This window comes from Rana temporaria, chromosome 12 (assembly GCF_905171775.1).
Source record: "Rana temporaria chromosome 12, aRanTem1.1, whole genome shotgun sequence".
In the NCBI taxonomy this organism is placed as follows: Eukaryota; Metazoa; Chordata; class Amphibia; order Anura; family Ranidae; genus Rana; species Rana temporaria.
This window is the reverse complement of record NC_053500.1, coordinates 767,643-794,314: the sequence shown is the minus strand read 5'-3', so window position 1 is coordinate 794,314 and position 26,672 is coordinate 767,643. Positions and strand designations below refer to the sequence as shown.

At 53.4% G+C, this 26,672-nt stretch overlaps 1 protein-coding gene across 2 annotated transcripts; it reads left to right on the top strand.

Moving 5' to 3' along the window:
• The first annotated feature begins 953 nt into the window (after window positions 1–953).
• On the top strand, window positions 954–26,228 carry LOC120918436 (acidic repeat-containing protein-like). Of its 2 annotated transcripts, XM_040330002.1 has the most exons (10): window positions 954–1,210; window positions 7,944–8,021; window positions 10,234–10,266; window positions 13,350–13,433; window positions 13,524–13,621; window positions 15,862–16,162; window positions 16,253–16,328; window positions 18,258–18,332; window positions 18,451–18,534; window positions 24,351–26,228. In XM_040330002.1, the coding sequence occupies exons 1-10, from the start codon at window positions 1,106–1,108 to the stop codon at window positions 24,440–24,442; spliced, it is 1,026 nt and encodes a 341-aa protein (XP_040185936.1). In that variant the 5' UTR covers window positions 954–1,105; the 3' UTR covers window positions 24,443–26,228. The 2 variants fall into 2 exon arrangements, with proteins under 2 accessions (XP_040185936.1, XP_040185935.1); XM_040330001.1 differs by having other exon boundaries at window positions 956–1,210; window positions 15,862–16,328.
• The last annotated feature ends 444 nt before the right edge of the window (window positions 26,229–26,672 follow it).

Here is a 26,672-nt window from a genome sequence, read left to right as displayed (position 1 = left end):
ATCCCCCCCCCCCCCCCCCCCACACCTGACCCATTCCGAGGGACCGACCCCCCACACCTGACCCATTCCGAGGGGCCGATCCCCCACACCTGACCCATTCCGAGGGACCGACCCCCCCACACCTGACCCATTCCGAGGGCCGATCCCCCACACCTGACCCATTCCGAGGGGCTGATCCCCCACACCTGACCCATTCCGAGGGACCCGATCCCCCCCCCACACCTGACCCATTCCGAGGGGCGATCACCCCACACCTGACCCATTCCGAGGGGCCGATCCCCCACACCTGACCCATTCCGAGGGGCCGATCCCCCACACCTGACCCATTCCGAGGGGCCGATCCCCCACACCTGACCCATTCCGTGGGGCCGATCCCCCACACCTGACCCATTCCGAGGGGCCGATCACCCCCCACCTTACCCATTCCGAGGGGCTGATCCCCCACGCCTGACCCATTCCGAGGGGCCGATCCCCCACACCTGACCCATTCCGAGGGGCCGATCCCCCCCCCCCCACACCTGACCCATTCCGAGGAACGATCACCCACACCTGACCCATTCCGAGGGACGATCACCCACACCTGACCCATTCCGAGGGACCGATCCCCCACACCTGACCCATTCCGAGGGGCCGATCCCCCACACCTGACCCATTCCGAGGGCCGATCCCCCACACCTGACCCATTCCGAGGGGCCGATCCCCCACACCTGACCCATTCCGAGGGGCCGATCCCCCACACCTGACCCATTCCGAGGGACCGATCCCCCACACCTGACCCATTCCGAGGGACCGATCCCCCACACCTGACCCATTCCGAGGGGCCGATCTCGGTGGGTATAAAGGTCAGCTGTGTGAATTCTATTTCTCTCACATTCATTAACAGAAATATTTGGGAGAAGATAAAGATCCCGATGATGACGGATCGGCGCCCAGGAGAGTCATGTGACTCCGGAATACACACAGTCCCATGGACGGGGCTACAGGTGTCCAGAGGTAAGAAGAGGTTAATAGTGGGCGGGGCTGGAGGTGTCAGGTGTGTTGAGGAATGTGGACAGGGAGATGGGGAAGTTAAAATTCACAAGGAAGTTCAGAGACTTTTCTAATAATGGCTTCAGAGGATCCACCGGTAGAAACCTCCACCGATACGCTGATCCCCGTCCAAGAGAACCTGTCCTTCCAGAGCTTCCTCCGCAAGAGGAAGGACACCATGGTGAGACCACCTCTACAGTACGGAGCGATGCTCTGCACATCTCTGGGGGGAGGAGCGATGCTCTGCACATCTCTGGGGGGAGGGAGCGAAGCTCTGCACATCTCTGGGGGGAGGAGCGATGCTCTGCACATCTCTGGGGGGAGGGAGCGATGCTCTGCACATCTCTGGGGGGAGGAGCGATGCTCTGCACATCTCTGGGGGGAGGGAGCGATGCTCTGCACATTTCTGGGGGAGGGAGCGATGCTCTGCACATCTCTGGGGAGAGGGAGCGATGCTCTGCACATCTCTAGGGGGAGGAGCGATGCTCTGCACATCTCTGGGGGGAGGGAGCGAAGCTCTGCACATCTCTGGGGGGAGGAGCGATGCTCTGCACATCTCTGGGGGGAGGGAGGGATGCTCTGCACATCTCTGGGGGGAGGAGCGATGCTCTGCACATCTCTGGGGGGAGGGAGCGATGCTCTGCACATTTCTGGGGGAGGGAGCGATGCTCTGCACATCTCTGGGGAGAGGGAGCGATGCTCTGCACATCTCTGGGGAGAGGGAGCGATGCTCTGCACATCTCTGGGGGGAGGAGCGATGCTCTGCACATCTCTGGGGGGAGGGAGCGATGCTCTGCACATCTCTGGGGGAGGGAGCGATGCTCTGCACATCTCTGGGGAGAGGGAGCGATGCTCTGCACATCTCTGGGGAGAGGGAGCGATGCTCTGCACATCTCTGGGGAGAGGGAGCGATGCTCTGCACATCTCTGGGGAGAGGGAGCGATGCTCTGCACATCTCTGGGGGGAGGAGCGATGCTCTGCACATTTCTGGGGGAGGGAGCGATGCTCTGCACATCTCTGGGGGGAGGGAGCGATGCTCTGCACATCTCTGGGGGGAGGGATGCTCTGTACATCTCTGGGGGGAGGGAGGGATGCTCTGCACATCTCTGGGGGGAGGGAGCGATGCTCTGCACATCTCTGGGGGGAGGGAGGGATGCTCTGCACATCTCTGGGGGGAGGGAGGGATGCTCTGCACATCTCTGGGGGGAGGGAGCGATGCTCTGCACATCTCGGGGGGGGAGGAGCGATGCTCTGCACATCTCGGGGGGGAGGAGCGATGCTCTGCACATCTCTGGGGGGAGGGAGCGAAGCTCTGCACATCTCTGGGGGGAGGAGCGATGCTCTGCACATCTCTGGGGGGAGGGAGCGATGCTCTGCACATCTCTGGGGGGGAGGAGCGATGCTCTGCACATCTCTGGGGGGAGGGAGCGATGCTCTGCACATTTCTGGGGGAGGGAGCGATGCTCTGCACATCTCTGGGGAGAGGGAGCGATGCTCTGCACATCTCTGGGGAGAGGGAGCGATGCTCTGCACATCTCTGGGGAGAGGGAGCGATGCTCTGCACATCTCTGGGGGGAGGAGCGATGCTCTGCACATTTCTGGGGGAGGGAGCGATGCTCTGCACATCTCTGGGGGGGGGGAGCGATGCTCTGCACATCTCTGGGGGGAGGGATGCTCTGTACATCTCTGGAGGGAGGGATGCTCTGCACATCTCTGGGGGGAGGGAGCGATGCTCTGCACATCTCTGGGGGGAGGGAGGGATGCTCTGCACATCTCTGGGGGGAGGGAGCGATGCTCTGCACATCTCGGGGGGGGAGGAGCGATGCTCTGCACATCTCGGGGGGGAGGAGCGATGCTCTGCACATCTCTGGGGGGAGGGAGGGATGCTCTGCACATCTCTGGGGGGAGGGAGCGATGCTCTGCACATCTCTGGGGGGAGGAGCGATGCTCTGCACATCTCTGGGGGGAGGAGCGATGCTCTGCACATCTTGGGGGGGGAGGAGCGATGCTCTGCACATCTCTGGGGGGAGGGAGCGATGCTCTGCACATCTCGGGGGGGGGGGAGGAGCGATGCTCTGCACATCTCTGGGGGGGAGGAGCGATGCTCTGCACATCTCTGGGGGGGAGGAGCGATGCTCTGCACATCTCTGGGGGGAGGGAGCGATGCTCTGCACATCTCGGGGGGGGGAGGAGCGATGCTCTGCACATCTCTGGGGGGGAGGAGCGATGCTCTGCACATCTCTGGGGGGGAGGAGCGATGCTCTGCACATCTCTGGGGGGAGGAGCGATGCTCTGCACATCTTTGGGGGGGAGGAGCGATGCTCTGCACATCTCTGGGGGGAGGAGCGATGCTCTGCACATCTCTGGGGGGAGGAGCGATGCTCTGCACATCTCTGGGGGGAGGGAGCGATGCTCTGCACATCTCGGGGGGGGGGAGCGATGCTCTGCACATCTCTGGGGGGGAGGAGCGATGCTCTGCACATCTCTGGGGGGGAGGAGCGATGCTCTGCACATCTCTGGGGGGAGGGAGCGATGCTCTGCACATCTCGGGGGGGGGGGAGGAGCGATGCTCTGCACATCTCTGGGGGGGAGGAGCGATGCTCTGCACATCTCTGGGGGGAGGAGCGATGCTCTGCACATCTTTGGGGGGGTCAGTGATGAGATAATCTGCAGAATATATCACTATGGATCTGTCAGGAGGGGAAGGGAGCGATGTTCTGTTTTTCCATGTTGCGTGTCCCGTGTTGTATGTTGCGTGTACTCTCCCATGTTGTGTGTTCCGTGTTGTGTGTTCCGTGTCCTCTCCCATGTTGTGTGTTCCGTGTTGTGTGTTCCGTGTCCTCTCCCATGTTGTGTGTTCCGTGTTGTGTGTTCCGTGTCCTCTCCCATGTTGTGTGTTCCGTGTCCTCTCCCGTGTTGTGTGTTCCGTGTTGTGTGTTCCGTGTACTCTCCCGTGTTGTGTGTCCCGTGTTGTGTGTTCCGTGTTGTGTGTTCCGTGTCCTCTCCCATGTTGTGTGTTCCGTGTTGTGTGTTCCGTGTACTCTCCCGTGTTGTGTGTCCCGTGTTGTGTGTTCCGTGTCCTCTCCCATGTTGTGTGTTCCGTGTTGTGTGTTCCGTGTTGTGTGTTCCGTGTCCTCTCCCATGTTGTGTGTTCCGTGTTGTGTGTTCCGTGTTGTGTGTTCCGTGTATTCTCCCGTGTTGTGTGTTCCGTGTACTCTCCTGTGTTGTGTGTCCCGTGTTGTGTGTTCCGTGTTGTGTGTTCCGTGTCCTCTCCCATGTTGTGTGTTCCGTGTTGTGTGTTCCGTGTACTCTCCCGTGTTGTGTGTCCCGTGTTGTGTGTTCCGTGTCCTCTCCCATGTTGTGTGTTCCGTGTTGTGTGTTCCGTGTTGTGTGTTCCGTGTATTCTCCCGTGTTGTGTGTTCCGTGTATTCTCCCGTGTTGTGTGTTCCGTGTACTCTCCCGTGTTGTGTGTCCCGTGTTGTGTGTTCCGTGTCCTCTCCCATGTTGTGTGTTCCGTGTTGTGTGTTCCGTGTTGTGTGTTCCGTGTCCTCTCCCGTGTTGTGTGTTCCGTGTTGTGTGTTCCGTGTATTCTCCCGTGTTGTGTGTTCCGTGTCCTCTCCCGTGTTGTGTGTTCCGTGTATTCTCCCGTGTTGTGTGTTCTGTGTCCTCTCCCGTGTTGTGTGTTGTGTGTTCCGTGTTGTGTGTTCCGTGTCCTCTCCCGTGTTGTGTGTTCCGTGTTGTGTGTTCCGTGTATTCTCCCATGTTGTGTGTTCCGTGTCCTCTCCCGTGTTGTGTGTTCCGTGTCCTCTCCCGTGTTGTGTGTTCCGTGTTGTGTGTTCCGTGTATTCTCCCGTGTTGTGTGTTCCGTGTCCTCTCCCGTGTTGTGTGTTCCGTGTATTCTCCCATGTTGTGTGTTCCGTGTCCTCTCCCGTGTTGTGTGTTCCGTGTCCTCTCCCGTGTTGTGTGTTCCGTGTTGTATGTTCTGTGTACTCTCCCTTGTTGTGTGTCCCGTGTTGTGTGTTCCGTGTACTCTCCCGTGTTGTGTGTCCCGTGTTGTGTGTTCCGTGTCCTCTCCCATGTTGTGTGTTCCGTGTTGTGTGTTCCGTGTACTCTCCCGTGTTGTGTGTCCCGTGTTGTGTGTTCCGTGTACTCCCGTGTTGTGTGTCCCATGTTGTGTGTTCCGTGTACTCTCCCGTGTTGTGTGTCCCGTGTTGTGTGTTCCGTGTACTCCCGTGTTGTGTGTCCCATGTTGTGTGTTCCGTGTATTCTCCCGTGTTGTGTGTTCCGTGTATTCTCCCGTGTTGTGTGTTCCGTGTCCTCTCCCGTGTTGTGTGTTGTGTGTTCCGTGTTGTGTGTTCTGTGTCCTCTCCCGTGTTGTGTGTTGTGTGTTCCGTGTTGTGTGTTCCGTGTCCTCTCCCGTGTTGTGTGTTCCGTGTTGTGTGTTCCGTGTATTCTCCCGTGTTGTGTGTTCCGTGTATTCTCCCGTGTTGTGTGTTCCGTGTCCTCTCCCGTGTTGTGTGTTCCGTGTATTCTCCCATGTTGTGTGTTCCGTGTCCTCTCCCGTGTTGTGTGTTCCGTGTCCTCTCCCGTGTTGTGTGTTCCGTGTTGTGTGTTCCGTGTATTCTCCCGTGTTGTGTGTTCCGTGTCCTCTCCCGTGTTGTGTGTTCCGTGTTGTGTGTTCCGTGTCCTCTCCCGTGTTGTGTGTTCCGTGTCCTCTCCCGTGTTGTGTGTTCCGTGTTGTATGTTCTGTGTACTCTCCCTTGTTGTGTGTCCCGTGTTGTGTGTTCCGTGTACTCTCCCGTGTTGTGTGTCCCGTGTTGTGTGTTCCGTGTCCTCTCCCATGTTGTGTGTTCCGTGTTGTGTGTTCCGTGTACTCTCCCGTGTTGTGTGTCCCGTGTTGTGTGTTCCGTGTCCTCTCCCATGTTGTGTGTTCCGTGTTGTGTGTTCCGTGTACTCCCGTGTTGTGTGTCCCGTGTTGTGTGTTCCGTGTCCTCTCCCATGTTGTGTGTTGTGTGTTCCGTGTTGTGTGTTCCGTGTCCTCTCCCGTGTTGTGTGTTCCGTGTATTCTCCCGTGTTGTGTGTTCCGTGTCCTCTCCCGTGTTGTGTGTTGTGTGTTCCGTGTTGTGTGTTCCGTGTCCTCTCCTGTGTTGTGTGTTCCGTGTTGTGTGTTCCGTGTTGTGTGTTCCGTGTATTCTCCCGTGTTGTGTGTTCCGTGTCCTCTCCCGTGTTGTGTGTTCCGTGTATTCTCCCATGTTGTGTGTTCCGTGTCCTCTCCCGTGTTGTGTGTTCCGTGTCCTCTCCCGTGTTGTGTGTTCCGTGTTGTGTGTTCCGTGTATTCTCCCGTGTTGTGTGTTCCGTGTTGTGTGTTCCGTGTCCTCTCCCGTGTTGTGTGTTCCGTGTTGTGTGTTCCGTGTTGTGTGTTCCGTGTATTCTCCCGTGTTGTGTGTTCCGTGTCCTCTCCTGTGTTGTGTGTTCCGTGTTGTGTGTTTCGTGTATTCTCCCGTGTTGTGTGTTCCGTGTTGTGTGTTCCGTGTTGTATGTTCTGTGTACTCTCCCTTGTTGTGTGTCCCGTGTTGTGTGTTCCGTGTACTCTCCCGTGTTGTGTGTCCCGTGTTGTGTGTTCCGTGTCCTCTCCCATGTTGTGTGTTCCGTGTTGTGTGTTCCGTGTACTCTCCCGTGTTGTGTGTCCCGTGTTGTGTGTTCCGTGTCCTCTCCCATGTTGTGTGTTCCGTGTTGTGTGTTCCGTGTACTCCCGTGTTGTGTGTCCCGTGTTGTGTGTTCCGTGTCCTCTCCCATGTTGTGTGTTGTGTGTTCCGTGTTGTGTGTTCCGTGTCCTCTCCCGTGTTGTGTGTTCCGTGTATTCTCCCGTGTTGTGTGTTCCGTGTCCTCTCCCGTGTTGTGTGTTGTGTGTTCCGTGTTGTGTGTTCCGTGTCCTCTCCTGTGTTGTGTGTTCCGTGTTGTGTGTTCCGTGTATTCTCCCGTGTTGTGTGTTCCGTGTCCTCTCCCGTGTTGTGTGTTCCGTGTATTCTCCCATGTTGTGTGTTCCGTGTCCTCTCCCGTGTTGTGTGTTCCGTGTCCTCTCCCGTGTTGTGTGTTCCGTGTTGTGTGTTCCGTGTATTCTCCCGTGTTGTGTGTTCCGTGTTGTGTGTTCCGTGTCCTCTCCCGTGTTGTGTGTTCCGTGTTGTGTGTTCCGTGTTGTGTGTTCCGTGTATTCTCCCGTGTTGTGTGTTCCGTGTCCTCTCCTGTGTTGTGTGTTCCGTGTTGTGTGTTTCGTGTATTCTCCCGTGTTGTGTGTTCCGTGTTGTGTGTTCCGTGTCCTCTCCCGTGTTGTGTGTTCCGTGTCCTCTCCCGTGTTGTGTATTCTCCCGTGTTGTGTGTTCTGTGTCCTCTCCCGTGTTGTGTGTTCCGTGTCCTCTCCCGTGTTGTGTATTCTCCCGTGTTGTGTGTTCTGTGTCCTCTCCCGTGTTGTGTGTTCCGTGTCCTCTCCCGTGTTGTGTATTCTCCCGTGTTGTGTGTTCTGTGTCCTCTCCCGTGTTGTGTGTTCCGTGTATTCTCCCATGTTGTGTGTTCCGTGTCCTCTCCCGTGTTGTGTCCTCCCCCGTGTTGTGTGTTCCGTGTCCTCTCCCGTGTTGTGTGTTCCGTGTCCTCTCCCGTGTTGTGTGTTCCGTGTATTCTCCCGTGTTGTGTGTCCCGTGTTGTGTGTCCCGTGTTGTGTGTCCCGTGTTGTGTCCCGTGTTGCGTGTTCCGTGTTGCGTGTTCCGTGTATTCTCCTGTAGGCTCATATCTGTGAAATCTCTTGCAGCCTCCTGGGTATCGGAAGCTCTGATTGGATGAAGCTGTAGAGGAGGAATAATCCATTTCCCTCCCCTCCCCCTCACTATTTTTTCTTCATTTCCTAATTTTCTCTTTTACAGAAATTTAATTGGGCGACATATTGGTTCAAACTTCAGAACACGACGCTTTACTTTTACACCAACAAGGACCAGCAGGAGGTGAGAAAAGGGCGGCGTCACGCCTGGAACATACCTTCGTCTTATCAGGAGCACCGCTCAGTGCCGTCCTCCTTCACTTACCTCAGTGCCGTCCTCCTTCACTTACCTCAGTGCCGTCCTCCTTCACTTACCTCAGTGCATTCCTCCTTCACTTACCTCAGTGCCGTCCTCCTTCACTTACCTCAGTGCCGTCCTCCTTCACTTACCTCAGTGCCGTCCTCCTTCACTTACCTCAGTGCCGTCCTCCTTCACTTACCTCAGTGCCGTCCTCCTTCACTTACCTCAGTGCCGTCCTCCTTCACTTACCTCAGTGCCGTCCTCCTTCACTTACCTCAGTGCCGTCCTCCTTCACTTACCTCAGTGCCGTCCTCCTTCACTTACCTCAGTGCCGTCCTCCTTCACTTACCTCAGTGCCATCCTCCTTCACTTACCTCAGTGCCGTCCTCCTTCACTTACCTCAGTGCCGTCCTCCTTCACTTACCTCAGTGCAGTCCTCCTTCACTTACCTCAGTGCCGTCCTCCTTCACTTACCTCAGTGCCGTCCTCCTTCACTTACCTCAGTGCAGTCCTCCTTCACTCACCTCAGTGCCGTCCTCCTTCACTCACCTCAGTGCCGTCCTCCTTCACTCACCTCAGTGCCGTCCTCCTTCACTTACCTCAGTGCCGTCCTCCTTCACTTACCTCAGTGCCGTCCTCCTTCACTTACCTCAGTGCCGTCCTAAGTAATACAAGGCTTTCTCCCTGGTGTGGAGTGTGGTGCTCGCCCCCTCCCTTGGACTACAGGAGAGTCAGGACGCCCACTAACACACAGCTCCTTTCTCTATCTGTAACATAGAGAGCGTCCTGACTCTCCTGCTCGCCCCCTCCCCCCTCAAGAGGCTTTCTCCACACCAGAGAGAGAGCCTCGCATTACTGTGTGGAGTTACAGACAGAAGAGTGTTTGAAGGACCCGGGTCCTGCCCCAGGGGAGTATTTGACGGACCCGGGTCCTGACCCAGGGGGGTGTTTGAGGGACCCGGTCCTGCCCCAGGGGAGTGTTTGAGGGACCCCGGTCCTGCCCCAGGGGACATGTATCAATGCAAAAAAAAGTTTTAAAAGTTTTTTCGGGAGCCGTGATATTAATAATGCTTAAAGTGAAACAATAAAAATAAAATATTCCTTTAAATTTCGTACCTGGGGGTGTCTATAATATGCCTGTGAAGTGGCGCATGTTTCCCGTGTTTAGAACTGTCCCTGCACAAAATGACATTTCTAAAGGAAAAAAAGTCCTTTAAAATCACTCGCGGCTCTTCATGACCCCTGTGGGGTCCCGGCAATACAGAGAAAGGTCATTGAAAAAAAACGGAATGGGTTGCCCCCCCCCCCCCTCAGTCCATTAACAGGCCTTTCAGGTCTGGTATGGATATTAAGGGAAACCCCTCACCAATATTTTTTTTTAAAATGGCATGGGGTCCCCCTCAAAAATCCACACCAGACCCTTATCCGAGCACGCAACCTGGCCGGCCGCAGGAAAAGAGGGGGGACGAGAGAGCGCCCCCCCTCCAGAACCGTACCAGGCCACATGCCCTCAACATGGGAAGGACAAGGGCCTCATCCCCATTTTCCTTGCCCGATGGTTGTGGGGGTCTGCGGGCGGTGGGCTTATCGGAATCTGGAAGCACCCTTTAACAAAGGGGACCCCCCAGATCCCGGCCCCCCCCATGTGAATTGGTAACGGGGTACATTGTACCTCTACCATTACACAAAGAAAGTGTCAAAAGACACAGCTGGACAATAAATTCCAGTGATGTAATTCTGTCTCTCGATGATCCATTCTCCAGCGAGGAACGAATCCCCCATGACCCATAAGAGGGGGCGGGGTCACCCGATGACGTGGACGCAAATGGTAGAGGTACAATGTACCCCGTTACCAATTCACATGGGGGGGGGGCCCGGGATCTGGGGGTCCCCTTTTTTAAAGGGGGCTTCCACGTTTCCATAAGCCACCTGCAGGGGTCAGGAGTAATCGATGAACAGAGCGCAGGGGTCAGGAGTAAGTACTGAACAGAGCGCAGGGGTCAGGAGTAAGTACTGAACAGAGCGCAGGGGTCAGGAGTACCCAGCACAGTGATTTAGTGGCCAGGCCGCTAGCATGTCTATAATGTATGGTGAAATGGCTGACCTGTCGTTGGGTTGCTTTTCCTGACTCACAATCTTTGTCTTTCTGTTTTAGACGTCTCTGCGCGGTCAGTACTACATGTTCTCTGTAAGTAACTCAGCCGAATGGCGTGTAGATTACATGATTGTGTAACGCAGCAATGTCTGTAATAAAAGTTGAAGTCTTATGGAAAGGGAATTGGGCCTGGTGAGGAGTCATAGGGGGGCGCCTAGGGTCAAGTGGGGGGTCACAGGGAGGTGACTAGACCCAGGTAAGGAGTAACGGGGAGGTGACTAGACACAGGTAAGGAGTAACGGGGAGGTGGCTAGACCCAGGTAAGGAGAAACGGGGAGGTGACTAGACCCAGGTAAGGAGAAACGGGGAGGTGACTAGATCCAGGTAAGGAGAAACGGGGAGGTGACTAGATCCAGGTAAGGAGTAACGGGAAGGTGACTAGACCCAGGTAAGGAGTAACGAGGAGGTGACTAGACCCAGGTAAGGAGAAACGGGGAGGTGACTAGACACAGGTAAGGAGTAACGGGGAGGTGACTAGACCCAGGTAAGGAGAAACGGGGAGGTGGCTAGACCCAGGTAAGGAGAAACGGGGAGGTGACTAGACCCAGGTAAGGAGTAACGGGGAGGTGGCTAGACCCAGGTAAGGAGAAACGGGGAGGTGACTAGACCCAGGTAAGGAGTAACGGGGAGGTGGCTAGACCCAGGTAAGGAGTAACGGGGAGGTGACTAGACCCAGGTAAGGAGAAACGGGGAGGTGACTAGATCCAGGTAAGGAGAAACGGGGAGGTGACTAGATCCAGGTAAGGAGTAACGGGAAGGTGACTAGACCCAGGTAAGGAGTAACGAGGAGGTGACTAGACCCAGGTAAGGAGAAACGGGGAGGTGACTAGACACAGGTAAGGAGTAACGGGGAGGTGACTAGACCCAGGTAAGGAGAAACGGGGAGGTGGCTAGACCCAGGTAAGGAGAAACGGGGAGGTGACTAGACCCAGGTAAGGAGTAACGGGGAGGTGGCTAGACCCAGGTAAGGAGAAACGGGGAGGTGACTAGACCCAGGTAAGGAGTAACGGGGAGGTGGCTAGACCCAGGTAAGGAGTAACGGGGAGGTGACTAGACCCAGGTAAGGAGAAACGGGGAGGTGACTAGACCCAGGTAAGGAGAAACTGGGAGGTGACTAGACCCAGGTAAGGAGAAACGGGGAGGTGACTAGACCCAGGTAAGGAGTAACGGGGAGGTGACTAGACCCAGGTAAGGAGTAACAGGGAGGTGGCTAGACCCGGGTAAGGAGAAACTGGGAGGTGACTAGACCCAGGTAAGGAGAAACGGGGAGGTGACTAGACCCAGGTAAGGAGAAACGGGGAGGTGACTAGACCCAGGTAAGGAGAAACGGGGAGGTGACTAGACCCAGGTAAGGAGAAACTGGGAGGTGACTAGACCCAGGTAAGGAGAAACGGGGAGGTGACTAGACCCAGGTAAGGAGAAACAGGGAGGTGACTAGACACAGGTAAGGAGAAACGGGGAGGTGACTAGACCCAGGTAAGGAGTAACAGGGAGGTGACTAGACCCAGGTAAGGAGAAACGGGGAGGTGACTAGACACAGGTAAGGAGTAACGGGGAGGTGGCTAGACCCAGGTAAGGAGAAACGGGGAGGTGACTAGACCCAGGTAAGGAGTAACAGGGAGGTGACTAGACCCAGGTAAGGAGTAACGGGGAGGTGACTAGACCCAGGTAAGGAGAAACGGGGAGGTGACTAGACACAGGTAAGGAGTAACGGGGAGGTGGCTAGACCCAGGTAAGGAGAAACGGGGAGGTGACTAGACCCAGGTAAGGAGTAACAGGGAGGTGACTAGACCCAGGTAAGGAGAAACGGGGAGGTGACTAGACCCAGGTAAGGAGAAACGGGGAGGTGACTAGACACAGGTAAGGAGTAACGGGGAGGTGACTAGACCCAGGTAAGGAGAAACGGGGAGGTGACTAGACCCAGGTAAGGAGAAACGGGGAGGTGACTAGACACAGGTAAGGAGAAACGGGGAGGTGACTAGACACAGGTAAGGAGTAACGGGGAGGTGACTAGACCCAGGTAAGGAGAAACGGGGAGGTGACTAGACCCAGGTAAGGAGTAACGGGGAGGTGACTAGACCCAGGTAAGGAGTAACGGGGAGGTGACTAGACCCAGGTAAGGAGTAACGGGGAGGTGACAAGACCCAGGTAAGGAGTAACGGGGAGGTGACTAGACCCAGGTAAGGAGAAACGGGGAGGTGACTAGACCCAGGTAAGGAGAAACGGGGAGGTGACCAGACCCAGGTAAGGAGAAACGGGGAGGTGACTAGACACAGGTAAGGAGTAACGGGGAGGTGACTAGACCCAGGTAAGGAGAAACGGGGAGGTGACTAGACCCAGGTAAGGAGAAACGGGGAGGTGACTAGACCCAGGTAAGGAGAAACGGGGAGGTGACTAGACCCAGGTAAGGAGTAACTGGGAGGTGACTAGACCCAGGTAAGGAGTAACGGGAAGGTGACTAGACACAGGTAAGGAGTAACGGGGAGGTGGCTAGACACAGGTAAGGAGAAACGGGGAGGTGACTAGACCCAGGTAAGGAGAAACGGGGAGGTGACTAGACCCAGGTAAGGAGAAACGGGGAGGTGACTAGACCCAGGTAAGGAGAAACGGGGAGGTGACTAGACCCAGGTAAGGAGAAACGGGGAGGTGGCTAGACCCAGGTAAGGAGAAACGGGGAGGTGACTAGACCCAGGTAAGGAGTAACGTGGAGGTGACTATACCCAGGTAAGGAGAAAAGGGGAGGTGACTAGACCCAGGTAAGGAGTAACAGGGAGGTGGCTAGACCCAGGTAAGGAGTAACAGGGAGGTGGCTACACCTGGGGGGAAGGTGACTAGACCCATGTGAGAGTTGAAGGGAAGGCTGGATGAGCCGAGGTGATGAGGTCTGAGTGACGGATGATGGGGAGGGGACTAGGCCCCAGTATGGAGTGACCAGGTGAGGTATCCAGGTGTGAGGGGTGATGGGAAGTGTTGTCATATGCAGGGTGGCAGGGAGTTGCCCCGGAGAAGTTGTTAGGGGTTGATATCCATTTCCTGCCCTGTACAATCCCAGCACCTCTGTATGTTCTCCAGTATTGCGCCCCCTGCTGGTAAAGCTCTTCTCCTCTCCCCTACAGGTGCAGTCAGTGAGAAGTCTGAGTGATGCAGATGGAGATTTCACCTTTGAGATTGTCATGAAGAACGGCAAACGGAAATTACTGGTAAGACTTCCCGGGGTCCCGGGACTCGCCTCTGTTGTCTGTCATGGGTGGAGTGATCTGAATATATACAGCTGTGTGTCTCTCTCTCAGAGCGCGGAGTCTGCAGAACTGCGAGATGTGTGGGTGAGACTCCTGTGGAAATCCATGCAGCTGCCCGGACCCGGCCGATACAAGTCCTCCTGTACCTGGTACCCCATTCCTCGTCCCTTATATCACCTCATTGTATGGCTCTGACATAGTCCTGTGCGCAGTACAAGATGTCTTCATTCATTTCGGGCAATCTGCTACATGAAAAATCCCTATAGGCAAATATTGATTGGTTTGCGTCTACAAACTACGGGATCATTTTATGGAATTATTTATTCTTTTCACTAGTAATGGTGGCGATCAGCAATTTTTAGCGGGACTGCGACATTGTGGCAGGAAAAATCCGACACGGTCACTTTTTGGGCACCAGTGACACTAATACAGTGATCAGAGGTAAGAAAAGATGCACTGTCACTGTACTAATGACACTGGCTGGGAAGGGGTTAACATCAGGTGCTCCTAGGGGGTGGTTGCTAACACTGGGGGGGAGGGGCTTTAACTATGGGAAGACGGAGATCCGTGTTCCTGCTTAGCAGAAACACAAGATCTCCAGTTTCCTCTCTGGCGGGCCGCCGTTCCGCCTCTCCTGAGAACGATCACAGGGTGTCGGTGAACATCGGGTCTGCCGGACCCTCTGATTGGCTCCTGATGTATCCAATCACAGCTGGAGTGGGCCGCCGGCGGCACACGGACACGCCCCCGACCCAGTGCAGGAAATCGTGTACAGGTACGTGAGTTCGCGCAGGAGGGCCGCCCTGACGCAGTATATGAGCGTAGCGTGGATAACTAGATAAAGTAGAACCTCGGATTGCGAGTAACACGGTTAACGAGCGTTTTGCCAGTGGCGGCTGGTGCTCAAAATTTTTGGGGGGGGGGGGGCGCAAACGGAAAAAAAAATTGCCGCCTCTCTGTGCCCATCAAATGCAGCCACTGTGCCATCAATTCGCACCACTGTGCCATGCCATCAATTCGCACCACTGTGCCATGCCATCAAACGCAGCCACTGTGCCATCAATTGTCACCACTGTGCCATGCCATCAAACACAGCCACTGTGCCATCAATTCGCACCACTGTGCCATGCCATCAAACACAGCCACTGTGCCATCAATTGTCACCACTGTGCTATGCCATCAAACACAGCCACTGTGCCATCAATTGTCACCACTCTGCCCTTTAATTGTCGCCACTGTGCCCATTCATGCCGATGTGCCAATTGTCCCCACTGTGCCTATTGTCGTCAGACTCGTCACTGTGCCCTTTAATTGTCGCCACTGTGCCAATTGTCCCCATTGTTGTCACTGTGCCCTTCGTCGCCGCTGTGCCCCTTTGCCCCCCGCGCCCGGCACTTACCTTTACTGGAGTCAGCCATCCACGTCCTCGACCCTCACCTCGATGTCTCCTCCCGCCCTCGATGACACTTCAGCCAATCAGGTTACCGGTAGCTGGAACCGGCCAACCTGATTGGCTAAGATGCCTGTCAGTCTTATCCAAGGAGCGCACATACCGTGCGTTCCGAGGATAAGCTTCTGGGGACCCGAGGGCTGTACTCGGAAAGCCGCTGGCTCTGATAGGCACTTCCATACAGCCAACCAGCTGCCGTTATTCAGATGGTCGGCGCTCAACATCCGGCCAGCTGAATAGTGGGCGGCAGCGGGACAATAACATAGATTCGTGCAATGCATGAATCTATGTTATTAGACTCAGTGGCGGTGAGAGCCAGAGGGGGCGGCGCTCCAGCGCCCTCTATGGACGAACCGCCACTGCGTTTCGCAATACGAGAACCGAATTTTAAAAAATCGTAACTCGGTTTGCGAGTCTTGTCTCGATTCAGGCCAAAGCGGTGTGCAGTATCACATTTGGCCCGAGGTGGGGAGGGGGGGGGGTCTCCGAGGCCGAGCAGAGCCGAACGTCGCTGTTCGCAGCCGATTGGCGCCCTTCGGAAATGCACAGAAAGGCCCGAGGACGGCACGGCTGACTTCAGCAAATCTCGGGTAGGAAGTCGTTATGAGGTCAGCCGAAGTGTCCTCGGGCCTTTTCGGTCGTTTCCGAGGCTCTCTGGCCGCATGCGGTATTGCATCCCATTGAAGTCAATGCGGAACTAATTATTTTCATTTCTATTGACTTCAATGGGGAAACTCGCTTTGATATGAGAGTGCTTTGGATTACGAGCTTCTCCTGGAACGTAATCCGAGGTCCCAATGTACTTATTTTCCCCCGCTGTATATTTACAATGGAGGGCTGCTGAAATCACAGACACACCATTATAAATGTATATCAATTCTGATTCTAACGTTCACATTCCCGATAGACTCGGCACTGACCAGTGAGGCCTCATTGTAGGTACGACATCCCACAACTCATCAAGAAGTTCAGCTTCTCCGCAGATAAGCCTGTGGTGGTCGCCGATGACGACAAGGTGACGGACGATGGTCGGCCTGTGGTGGTCGCCGATGACGACAAGGTGAAGGACGATGGTCGGCCTGTGGTGGTCGCCGATGACAACAAGGTGAAGGACGATGGTCGGCCTGTGGTGGTCGCCGATGACGACAAGGTGAAGGACGATGGTCGGCCTGTGGTGGTCGCCGATGACGACAAGGTGAAGGACGATGGTCGGCCTGTGGTGGTCGCCGATGACAATAAGGTGAAGGACGATGGTCGGCCTGTGGTGGTCGCCGATGACGACAAGGTGAAGGACGATGGTCGGCCTGTGGTGGTCTCCGATGACAACAAGGTGAAGGACGATGGTCGGCCAGTGGTGGTCGCCGATGACGTCTCTGAAAAGCCCCCAGGAGCAGTGCAGACTGATGGTAAGCCTATAACATCGTCTCTATTCCAAGTTATTGTAATATTTACGTTTTTCTTTGACATTTTGCTTCCTTCTGTTCCATAGACTTGTGGCCCTCACCCCCTGACGGGGCCCCGCTGTTTTGGCCCCGAGGTTCTTTCCCACTTTGTATAGCAGCAGCCAGACTGTCATTCATAGTCACCCTTCCGGCTCAATGATCAGTCTGGGGGGTCGTCTCTTTTTGATGCTTTATTTTATTATGTGCCTCACCTGTGAAGACTTCAGAGCAGATCCCAAAAAGAAAGTGCCTGTGATGGTCCCTCGTCCTCAACAGGACTCTGTCCGCCGTAAATGCTTCCTCTGTCCTCAACAGGACTCTGTCCGCCGTCCATGCTTCTTCTGTCCCCAACAGGACTCTGTCCGCCATCCATGCTTCCTCTGTCCGCCATCCATGCTTCCTCTGTCCCCAACAGGACTCTGTCCCCAACAGGACTCTGTCCGCCGTCCATGCTTCCTCTGTCCGCCATCCATGCTTCCTCTGTCCCCAACAGGACTCTGTCCGCCATCCATGCTTCCTCTGTCCTCAACAGGACTCTGTCCGCCATCCATGCTTCCTCTGTCCCCAACAGGACTCTGTCCGCCGTCCATGCTTCCTCTGTCCCCAACAGGACTCTGTCCGCCGTCCATGCTTCCTCTGTCCCCAACAGGACTCTGTCCGCCATCCATGCTTCCTCTGTCCCCAACAGGACTCTGTCCGCTGTCCATGCTTCCTCTGTCCCCAACAGGACTCTGTCCGCCATCCATGCTTCCTCTGTCCCCAACAGGACTCTGTCCGCCGTCCATGCTTCCTCTGTCCGCCATCCATGCTTCCTCTGTCCCCAACAGGACTCTGTCCGCCATCCATGCTTCCTCTGTCCCCAACAGGACTCTGTCCGCCGTCCATGCTTCCTCTGTCCAGAACCAGCACCATCCAAGACTCTTTAGCCCCCCCCAGTCACCAGCCGTACTTCAGTGTTCGGTAAAAACCAGCAGACTAACTTTTATATCCAACTCCGAGACACCGAGTGCTTTGGATTACGAGCATTCTCCTGGAACGGATTATACTCGTAATCCGAGGTTCAACTGTAACTAGTCTTTACAACAAATAAAGTGCAAGCGAAACCATGTCCCCTTTAAATATATCGAATGAGTGGACTTCAAAAAAAGTGTCCAAGTATCACCAGCGTCACCCGTCACCAGGAGTAGTAGATAGGATGTCGGATTACCAGATAAAGATGACCCCCTTATTCAGAGTGGTCTACAAGCCCAGATCAATGATATCTCCCCACATGCGTCTCGGACCCGTCCATTTGTGCCGTTCCTCAAACAATTTGTTATTTTCCCCAAGCAATTCGGATCATGCAAAAAGTAAACAAATCTACGCTCCTCTTAGTTTAGAAATCGCTCAACATTTAATTATACATAAAACCGCACTGTGCATATCGGTATAATCACCAGCGGGCAAAACGGCGTGCACTTCCGGTTTACTTCCTGTGTGTGATGACGTCACAGGGATGCTCCGCCCGACACGTTTCTTTGGAAGACGTTTGTTTATGACGAAACGCGTTGGTATATGAGTTGAATGATTGGACTTCTTCCTGAGTCAAAAAAAAGTGCACTTATTATTTATAACACTTATCATTGTGTTCTGCAGAAAGGGAAGGATGCCTGCGGCAGAACACAATATCAATGCAGGAAGGATTCCTCTAACTGTTGATGGGGGAACTGAGCAGATTTCTGTCCTTTTCATCCATGGAGGAAAAAAAGAGAATTGCCTAATCTATGGGCTGCCTAACTGAGCTGCCGATAAGACAATGGGTCCAAGTACAGACCCCATAAACACAGGGACCCTTCCTCAGGAAGACCCCCATTCAGTGTGTGATCTGTGGACTGATGTCTCCTCTTTCTGTAGGGATTGACGATGGCCGTCCTGATGCTGCAAATGTCCTTCAACAATTCCTCTGCTCTGTGCAGCCGCTCTACTCTGGTAAGAGGAATCATATGTATGGGTTTTACCAGACATCTGTATATGTCCTGACTGGGGGGGGAGGGGTGCAATATGGGATCTGAAGACCCCTCTGAATCTTCCATCTTCTCTGTTTTAGGTGAGAACAGCGATCAGAGTTCCGATGATGACGACATCTATGACGTTCCTCGCCCTCAGGCCATGAACTTAACTGTTTATTCCGGTAATACAGAAGTCCTCCACCCCCCTCCTGTACTCTGATTAGCTGCCCGGTGCACAGACTCCCCCCCCCCCCCCCCCGGGCTTTGTATGGAGATATTCAGACCAGGGCTGAGCAGAGGTGTAGGCAGGACAGGCAGCTGCCTTGGGCACTTCATCTGAAGTGGACACAAAAACCGAGTTATGGGTGAGTGAGGTACACTTTGACCCAGCTCTGATCCAGGAGCAATAAAGGGCACCCAAAGAAGGTGTATATAGTGCAGCAGACGACCTGCTCGAGTCTGGTGATCAGTCCTGACTTTACTATCCCCAACAAAACAATGCCTATAAAGTATTATATAGGTGGTACTACACTAGATAGGCCCGGTTTATCCCGTCCTACTCTCCTCTCTGCTTTCGGGGACAATGGCACATATTCGGTGGTCTTGCCCAAGGGCATGCAGGCTGAGGGTCAGAACCTACCTTATGAAGCCTCACTAGGCAAGCCAATTGTCGGAAAGGCGACCGGCCCAACATCTGTTTGCTGCGACTAAATTGACGATTGCTGGAGCATGGAGACTCCTTCGCTTTCAGGTTGTTAAAAATCGCATGAATAACATAATGGTGAATGAGAAACTAACGGCTATTCTCTTGGATACGCATTATAAATTTCTCCGTGTCTGGCGACCGTGGATCACATATTCTCATCCTTCCCGTTTCCACAGTGCGCTCCTCTCAATGTAGAGCTCCCCCGACACACTCCCCGTCAGTGGCGGTGCGTCCATAGAGGGCGCAAGAGCGCCGCCTCTTCTCTCTTCTGCACCGCCACTGAAGTCAACAATACATAGATTCATGCATTGTCGCTGGCGCCGTTGCCGCCCACTATTAAGATGGCCGGCCCCCTGGTGAGCGCCGGCCATCTGAATAACATCAGCTGGTTGGTTTTGGAAGTGTCTATCAGGGCCAGCCGCTCTGATAGGCTTCCCGATTACAGCCTGTTGGCTCTAATCGGCTTCCAAATAGTTCACCAGGGGAAGCAGGGGGTGTGCGTTCCCTGGTTAACACTGACATGCGTCTCAGCCAATCAGGTTCACTGGGTCTGGTTACCGGTAACCTGATTGGCTGAAGCGACATCAAGGGGCGGGAGAAGACATCGAGGAATCGTGGAGGAGGATGGCTCCCCCGAGAAAGGTAAGTGCTGGGCGGGGGGGAAATCTGGTGGTAATTCAGGGGGCACAGTGGCAACAATTGATGGACACAGTGGCTGCGTTTGATGGAATGGCACAGTGGCGACAATTGATGGCACAGTGGCGACAATTGATGGGAACAGTGGCGACAATTGATGGGAACAGTGGCGACAATTGATGGGAACAGTGGCGACAATTGATGGGAACAGTGGCTGTGTTTGATGGGCACAGTGAGGCTGCAATTGTTTTTTTGTTTTTTTTGCCCCCCCCCCCCCAAAAAATTTTGAGCACCAGCCGCCACTGTTTCCCGTGGACTTTTCTCTTTCCCCTTTTCTTTTTCCCTCTCTTTCCCCTTTCTTTTTTTCCCTCTCTTTTTTTCCCTCTCTTTCCCCTTTCTTTTTTTCCCTCTCTTTCCCCTTTTTTTTTTTCCCCTCTTTTCCCTCTTTCTTCTTCCTCCTCTCTTTCCCTTTCTTTTTTTCCCTCTCTTTTCCCCTTCTTTTTTTTCCCCTCTCTTCCCCCTTTCTTTTTTTCCCTCTCTTTCCCTTTCTTTTTTCCCCTCTCTTTCCCCTTTCTTTTTTTCCCCTCTCTTTCCCCTTTCTTTTTTTCCCCTCTCTTTCCCCTTTCTTTTTTTCCCCTCTCTTTCCCCTTTCTTTTTTTCCCCTCTCTTTCCCCTTTCTTTTTTTCCCCTCTCTTTCCCCTTTCTTTTTTTCCCCTCTCTTTCCCCTTTCTTTTTTTCCCCTCTCTTTCCCCTTTCTTTTTTTCCCCTCTCTTTCCCCTTTCTTTTTTTTCCCCTCTCTTTCCCCTTTCTTTTTTTTCCCCTCTCTTTCCCCTTTCTTTTTTTTCCCCTCTCTTTCCCTTTCTTTTTTCCCTCTCTTTCCCCTTTCTTTTTTCCCCTCTCTTTCCCCTTTCTTTTTTCCCCTCTCTTTCCCCTTTCTTTTTTCCCCTCTCTTTCCCCTTTCTTTTTTTCCCCTCTCTTTCCCCTTTCTTTTTTTCCCCTCTCTTTCCCCTTTCTTTTTTCCCCTCTCTTTCCCCTTTCCTTTTTTCCCCTCTCTTTCCCCTTTCTTTTTTTCCCCTCTCTTTCCCCTTTCTTTTTTTCCCCTCTTTTTCCCCTCTCTTTCCCCTTTCTTTTTTTCCCTCTCTTTCCCCTTTCTTTTTTCCCCTCTCTTTCCCTTTCTTTTTTTCCATCTCTTTCCCCTTTCTTTTTTTCCCCTCTCTTTCCCTTTCTTTTTTCCCCTCTCTTTCCCCTTTCTTTTTTCCCCTCTCTTTCCCCTTTCTTTTTTCCCCTCTCTTTCCCCTTTCTTTTTTTCCCTCTCTTTCCCCTTTCTTTTTTTCCCCTCTCTTTCCCTTTCTTTTTTCCCCTCTCTTTCCCCTTCGCAATGAGAAAAAGAACGACGTGAAAAACGACGAGAAAAAAAAGAGCAGGTTCTGATTTTTTTGCGGGCAGTTTTCTCATCAAGAAAAATGCTCTGGAGCCCACACACGACTGGTTTTCATGACCAATCTAAAAAATGGCAGTTTTATCGCCATTAAAAACGGTTGTGTGTACGCGGCATCAGAATTGGGGAAATGATAAGAGAACAATGGTTGTGTATTCAGAATGATGAGGGACCTCACTAACGTTCTTCTGTCTGGTGTCTGCAGAGCGCCCCGCGGGGGAGGAGGAGCAGCAGCAACACCCCGCAGGGGAGGAGCAGCAGCAACACCCCGCGGGGAAGGAGGAGCAGCAGCAACGCTCCGCAGGGGAGGAGCAGCAACGCTCCACGGGGGAGGAGCAGCAATGCACCACCGGAAAGGAGGAGCAGCAACGCAACATGGAGGTTGAGGAGCAGCAACTCCCCATGGGGAAGGAGGAGCAGCAATGCACCGCAGGAAAGGAGGAGCAACAGCGCAGTGAGGTGGAGGAGGAGAAGCAACGCACAGCAGGGGAGGAGGAGCAGCAACGCACAGCCCTGAGTCGCCTTCAATTGTGCGACCCCCCGACCTCAGATGCTGCCGACACGGACGTCTCAGGTCAGTTTGTTACAGAACATAGAGAACCTTTTATTTTCAGGTTGCCTGGTGACATCACTGAACTGTACGCCATGACGTGCTACACGGACAGCACTACACAGAACGTTTCATTATCATTCTGGGTGTCAAATTCACTTTTTGTTTTCATTCTTCTGTCACGTTGAGAGACTTCTAAATACTACATGACAGGTTCTCTTCTCTGCGTACTACAGACAGTGCGCCCCTTCCTGTGTCTAACAATATGGGGTGACAACGCTCAAACAACAAATTAAAGAGTGGTGAAAACATTACACGCTAATACATGAGGGAGCCCCTCTACCCCCCCCCCAGATAAATATGAAGATACACTGTATCGGCTCTACTCTGTATCCAATCTACACTGTATCTGCTCATCCGCTCTACACTGTATCCGCTCCACACTGTATCCACTCTAGGCTCTAGATTGTATCCGCTCTACACTGTATCCGCTCTACACTGTATCCGCTCTACACTGTATCCGCTCTACACTGTATCCACTCTAGGCTCTAGATTGTATCCGCTCTACACTGTATCCGCTCTACACTGTATCCACTCTAGGCTCTAGATTGTATCCGCTCTACACTGTATCCGCTCTACACTGTATCCACTCTAGGCTCTAGATTGTATCCGCTCTACACTGTATCCGCTCTACACTGTATCCGCTCTAGATTGTATCCGCTCTACACTGTATCCGCTCTACACTGTATCCGCTCTACACTGTATCCGCTCTACACTGTATCCGCTCTAGATTGTATCCGCTCCACACTGTATCCACTCTAGGCTCTAGATTGTATCCGCTCTACACTGTATCCGCTCTACACTGTATCCACTCTAGATTGTATCCGCTCTACACTGTATCCGCTCTACACTGTATCCGCTCTACACTGTATCCGCTCTACACTGTATCCACTCTACACTGTATCCGCTCTACACTGTATCCGCTCTACACTGTATCCACTCTAGATTGTATCCGCTCTACACTGTATCCGCTCTACATTGTATCCGCTCTACACTGTATCCACTCTAGATTGTATCCGCTCTACACTGTATCCGCTCTACACTGTATCCGCTCTAGATTGTATCCGCTCTACACTGTATCCACTCTACACTGTATCCACTCTACACTGTATCCGCTCTACACTGTATCCGCTCTACACTGTATCCACTCTAGATTGTATCCGCTCTACACTGTATCCGCTCTAGATTGTATCCGCTCTACACTGTATCCACTCTAGGCTCTAGATTGTATCCGCTCTACACTGTATCCACTCTACACTGTATCCGCTCTACACTGTATCCGCTCTACACTGTATCCACTCTAGATTGTATCCGCTCTACACTGTATCCACTCTACACTGTATCCGCTCTACACTGTATCCACTCTACACTGTATCCACTCTAGATTGTATCCGCTCCACACTGTATCCACTCTAGGCTCTAGATTGTATCCGCTCTAGATTGTATCTGCTCTACACTGTATCCGCTCTACACTGTATCCACTCTAGATTGTATCCGCTCCACACTGTATCCACTCTAGGCTCTAGATTGTATCCACTCTAGATTGTATCCACTCTACACTGTATCCACTCTAGGCTCTAGATTGTATCCACTCTAGATTGTATCCGCTCTACACTGTATCCACTCTACACTGTATCCGCTCTAGATTGTATCCGCTCTATTCTCTACATTTTATCCGCTCTACACTGTATCTGGTCTAGATTGTATCCACTCTACACTGTATCCGCTCTAGATTGTATCCGCTCTATTCTCTACACTGTATCCGCTCTACATTGATTCCGCTCTATTCTCTACACTGTATCCGCTCTACATTGATTCCGCTCTATTCTCTACACTGTATCCGCTCTACACTGTATCCGCTCTACACTGTATCCACTCTAGATTGTATCCGCTCTACACTGTATCCGCTCTACATTGTATCCGCTTGTACTTCAGTAGGCATCTCCACCCAAGACAGGAATCAATCTCTGAAATTACAAAAAGGAACACAAGGGGGCACCCGCCAAGTGCAGCATCAATGGGTGGGATGTGGTAGCAATCGGCCCACCCCAGGTGTGATGTCACATCCTGCCACTGGCTGTGAGTGATCATGTGACAGCACTGTCACCATAACAGGGAACATAAGGGGGCACCCGCCAAGTGCAGCATCCATGGGCTTATTATGATTAAACAGCCAAATGAAAACTCACAGAAATATAAAATCTAAGCGCTTATCTGCAGCCAGGCCCCATTGGATGGAAGCCGAGCACCGGAAGAGCAAACCGCGTGTTGTCTGTCGGTGAGGAATGAGGAGAGCCCCGGGGGACACAGAGCAGGAAGTGATAGCAATCAGCCCACCCCTGGTGTGACGTCACATCCTGCTCTGTCCTCATTCCTGGAACATCGGCTTCCATCCAATGTGGCCTGGCTGCAGATAAGCGTTATAATCATAATAAGCCCATGGATGCTGCACTTAGCTGGCGCCCCCTTGTGTTGTCACATGATCATTCACAGCCAGTGTAGTGAAAACTGTCACTTTACAACATCACGGGGTCCCTCACATCCAGCGGTGGGTAATGGTGGAGTTTGAGGTGTTGTGTGGTGGTGATTGGTGCTCTTGATCTTTCAGGAGTGGTGCTGAAGGAGTCTACAGAAGTTCCGGACGTTTCCTCGCCCGCCTGCGTTCCGGAGAGTCCTGCAGAGGAGAGCTCCCCTGATTGAGACTGACTTCTGGAGTCGCACAGCGAGCGACAACCCGATGACCGATAAACCGTCTTCTGTTTGGCTGAGAGAAGATGAATGAGGATGACAATGGGTGTCAATGGTCCAAGAACTGTCCCGGACGAGCCCCCACCTGATCACTTCCAGGTGCAGCTTTCTTTACACTCCCAATCACCCCGCCCCCGACATGGAAAAACAGACGATCATTCTTATATGAAGAACGTCCAGAAATGTTCTCTTCTAGATCATCATATCGATCCCCCCGGGTGCTGCAAGAAAGGTCCTCTCCCCTGTGACTGCACCTTCTCCACCATACAATCCCGCCATTGTCCGAGCTCAGGGGTCCTCATGTCATATAATGCCCCCCATTGTCCGAGCTCAGGGGTCCTCATGTCGTATAATGCCCCCCATTGTCCGAGCTCAGGGGTCCTCATGTCGTATAATGCCCCCCATTGTCCGAGCTCAGGGGTCCTCATGTCGTATAATGCCCCCCATTGTCCGAGCTTGGGGGTCCTCATGTCATATAATGCCCCCATTGTCTGAGGAACTCGGGGGTCCTCATGTCATATAATGCCCCCCATTGTCTGAGGAGTTTGGGGGTCCTCATGTCATATAATGCCCCCCATTGTCTGAGGAGCTCGGGGGTCCTCATGTCATAAAATGCCCCCTATTGTCCAAGCTCAGGGGTCCTCATGTCATATAATGCCCCCCATTGTCCAAGCTCGGGGGTCCTCATGTCATATAATGCCCCCCATTGTCCGAGCTCAGGGGTCCTCATGTCGTATAATGCCCCCCATTGTCCGAGCTCAGGGGTCCTCATGTCGTATAATGCCCCCCATTGTCCGAGCTCAGGGGTCCTCATGTCGTATAATGCCCCCCATTGTCCGAGCTTGGGGGTCCTCATGTCATATAATGCCCCCATTGTCTGAGGAACTCGGGGGTCCTCATGTCATATAATGCCCCCCATTGTCTGAGGAGTTTGGGGGTCCTCATGTCATATAATGCCCCCCATTGTCTGAGGAGCTCGGGGGTCCTCATGTCATAAAATGCCCCCTATTGTCCAAGCTCAGGGGTCCTCATGTCATATAATGCCCCCCATTGTCCAAGCTCGGGGGTCCTCATGTCATATAATGCCCCCCATTGTCCAAGCTCAGGGGTCCTCATGTCATATAATGCCCCCCATTGTCTGAGCTCATGGGTCCTTATGTCATATAATGCCCCCCATTGTCCAAGCTCAGGGGTCCTCATGTCATATAATGCCCCCCATTGTCCAAGCTCAGGGGTCCTCATGTCATATAATGCCCCCCATTGTCCAAGCTCGGGGGTCCTCATGTCATATAATGCCCCCCATTGTCCAAGCTCGGGGGTCCTCATGTCATATAATGCCCCCCATTGTCCAAGCTCGGGGGTCCTCATGTCATATAATGCCCCCCATTGTCCAAGCTCGGGGGTCCTCATGTCATATAATGCCCCCCATTGTCCAAGCTCAGGGGTCCTCATGTCATATAATGCCCCCCATTGTCCAAGCTCGGGGGTCCTCATGTCATATAATGCCCCCCATTGTCCAAGCTCGGGGGTCCTCATGTCATATAATGCCCCCCATTGTCCAAGCTCAGGGGTCCTCATGTCATATAATGCCCCCCATTGTCCAAGCTCAGGGGTCCTCATGTCATATAATGCCCCCCATTGTCCAAGCTCAGGGGTCCTCATCTCATATAATGCCCCCCATTGTCCAAGCTTAGGGGTCCTCATGTCATATAATCCCCCCCCCCCCATTGTCCGAGCTCAGGGGTCCTCATGTGATATAAAACCCCCCCCCCCCCCCCCATTGCCCAAATTCAGGGGTCCTAATGTCATATAATTCCCCCCCCCCAATATCTGAGCTCAGGGGTCCCCATGTGATATCTCCACCTCCTGACCACCAGATACCCCATCTGAGGATCTACTGTACATGTCATATACAGGGCCTAGGAATCCAGAGGAGGGGTATGAGGGAGGCACAGGGGAGGGATGAGACCTATCAGGGGATAGAGAGGGCAGCCAGGCAGATCGGTATTTCATTGTATTCCAATTTGTATTACAGCAACTTTCACTTCACATGTATTCTATTCTATTCTATTCTATTCTATTCTACTTCTCATCATTCAATAAACGATAACATTGTATCTTCATAACTTCCAGGTCTTCTTTATTTGGATACCCCCCCCCCTCCCCTCTCTCTGTCCCTCTA

What these genes read in the sequence shown, in the direction of transcription:
- LOC120918436 (XM_040330001.1), top strand. Translation starts at nt 1,106, where the DNA reads ATGGCTTCAGAGGATCCACCGGTAGAAACCTCCACCGATACGCTGATC. An exon ending in ACGGCAAACGGAAATTACTG is followed by an intron (nt 13,434 to 13,523) that starts GTAAGACTTCCC and finishes TCTCTCTCTCAG; the next exon opens with AGCGCGGAGTCTGCAGAACT. An exon ending in AGGAGCAGTGCAGACTGATG is followed by an intron (nt 16,329 to 18,257) that starts GTAAGCCTATAA and finishes CTCTTTCTGTAG; the next exon opens with GGATTGACGATGGCCGTCCT.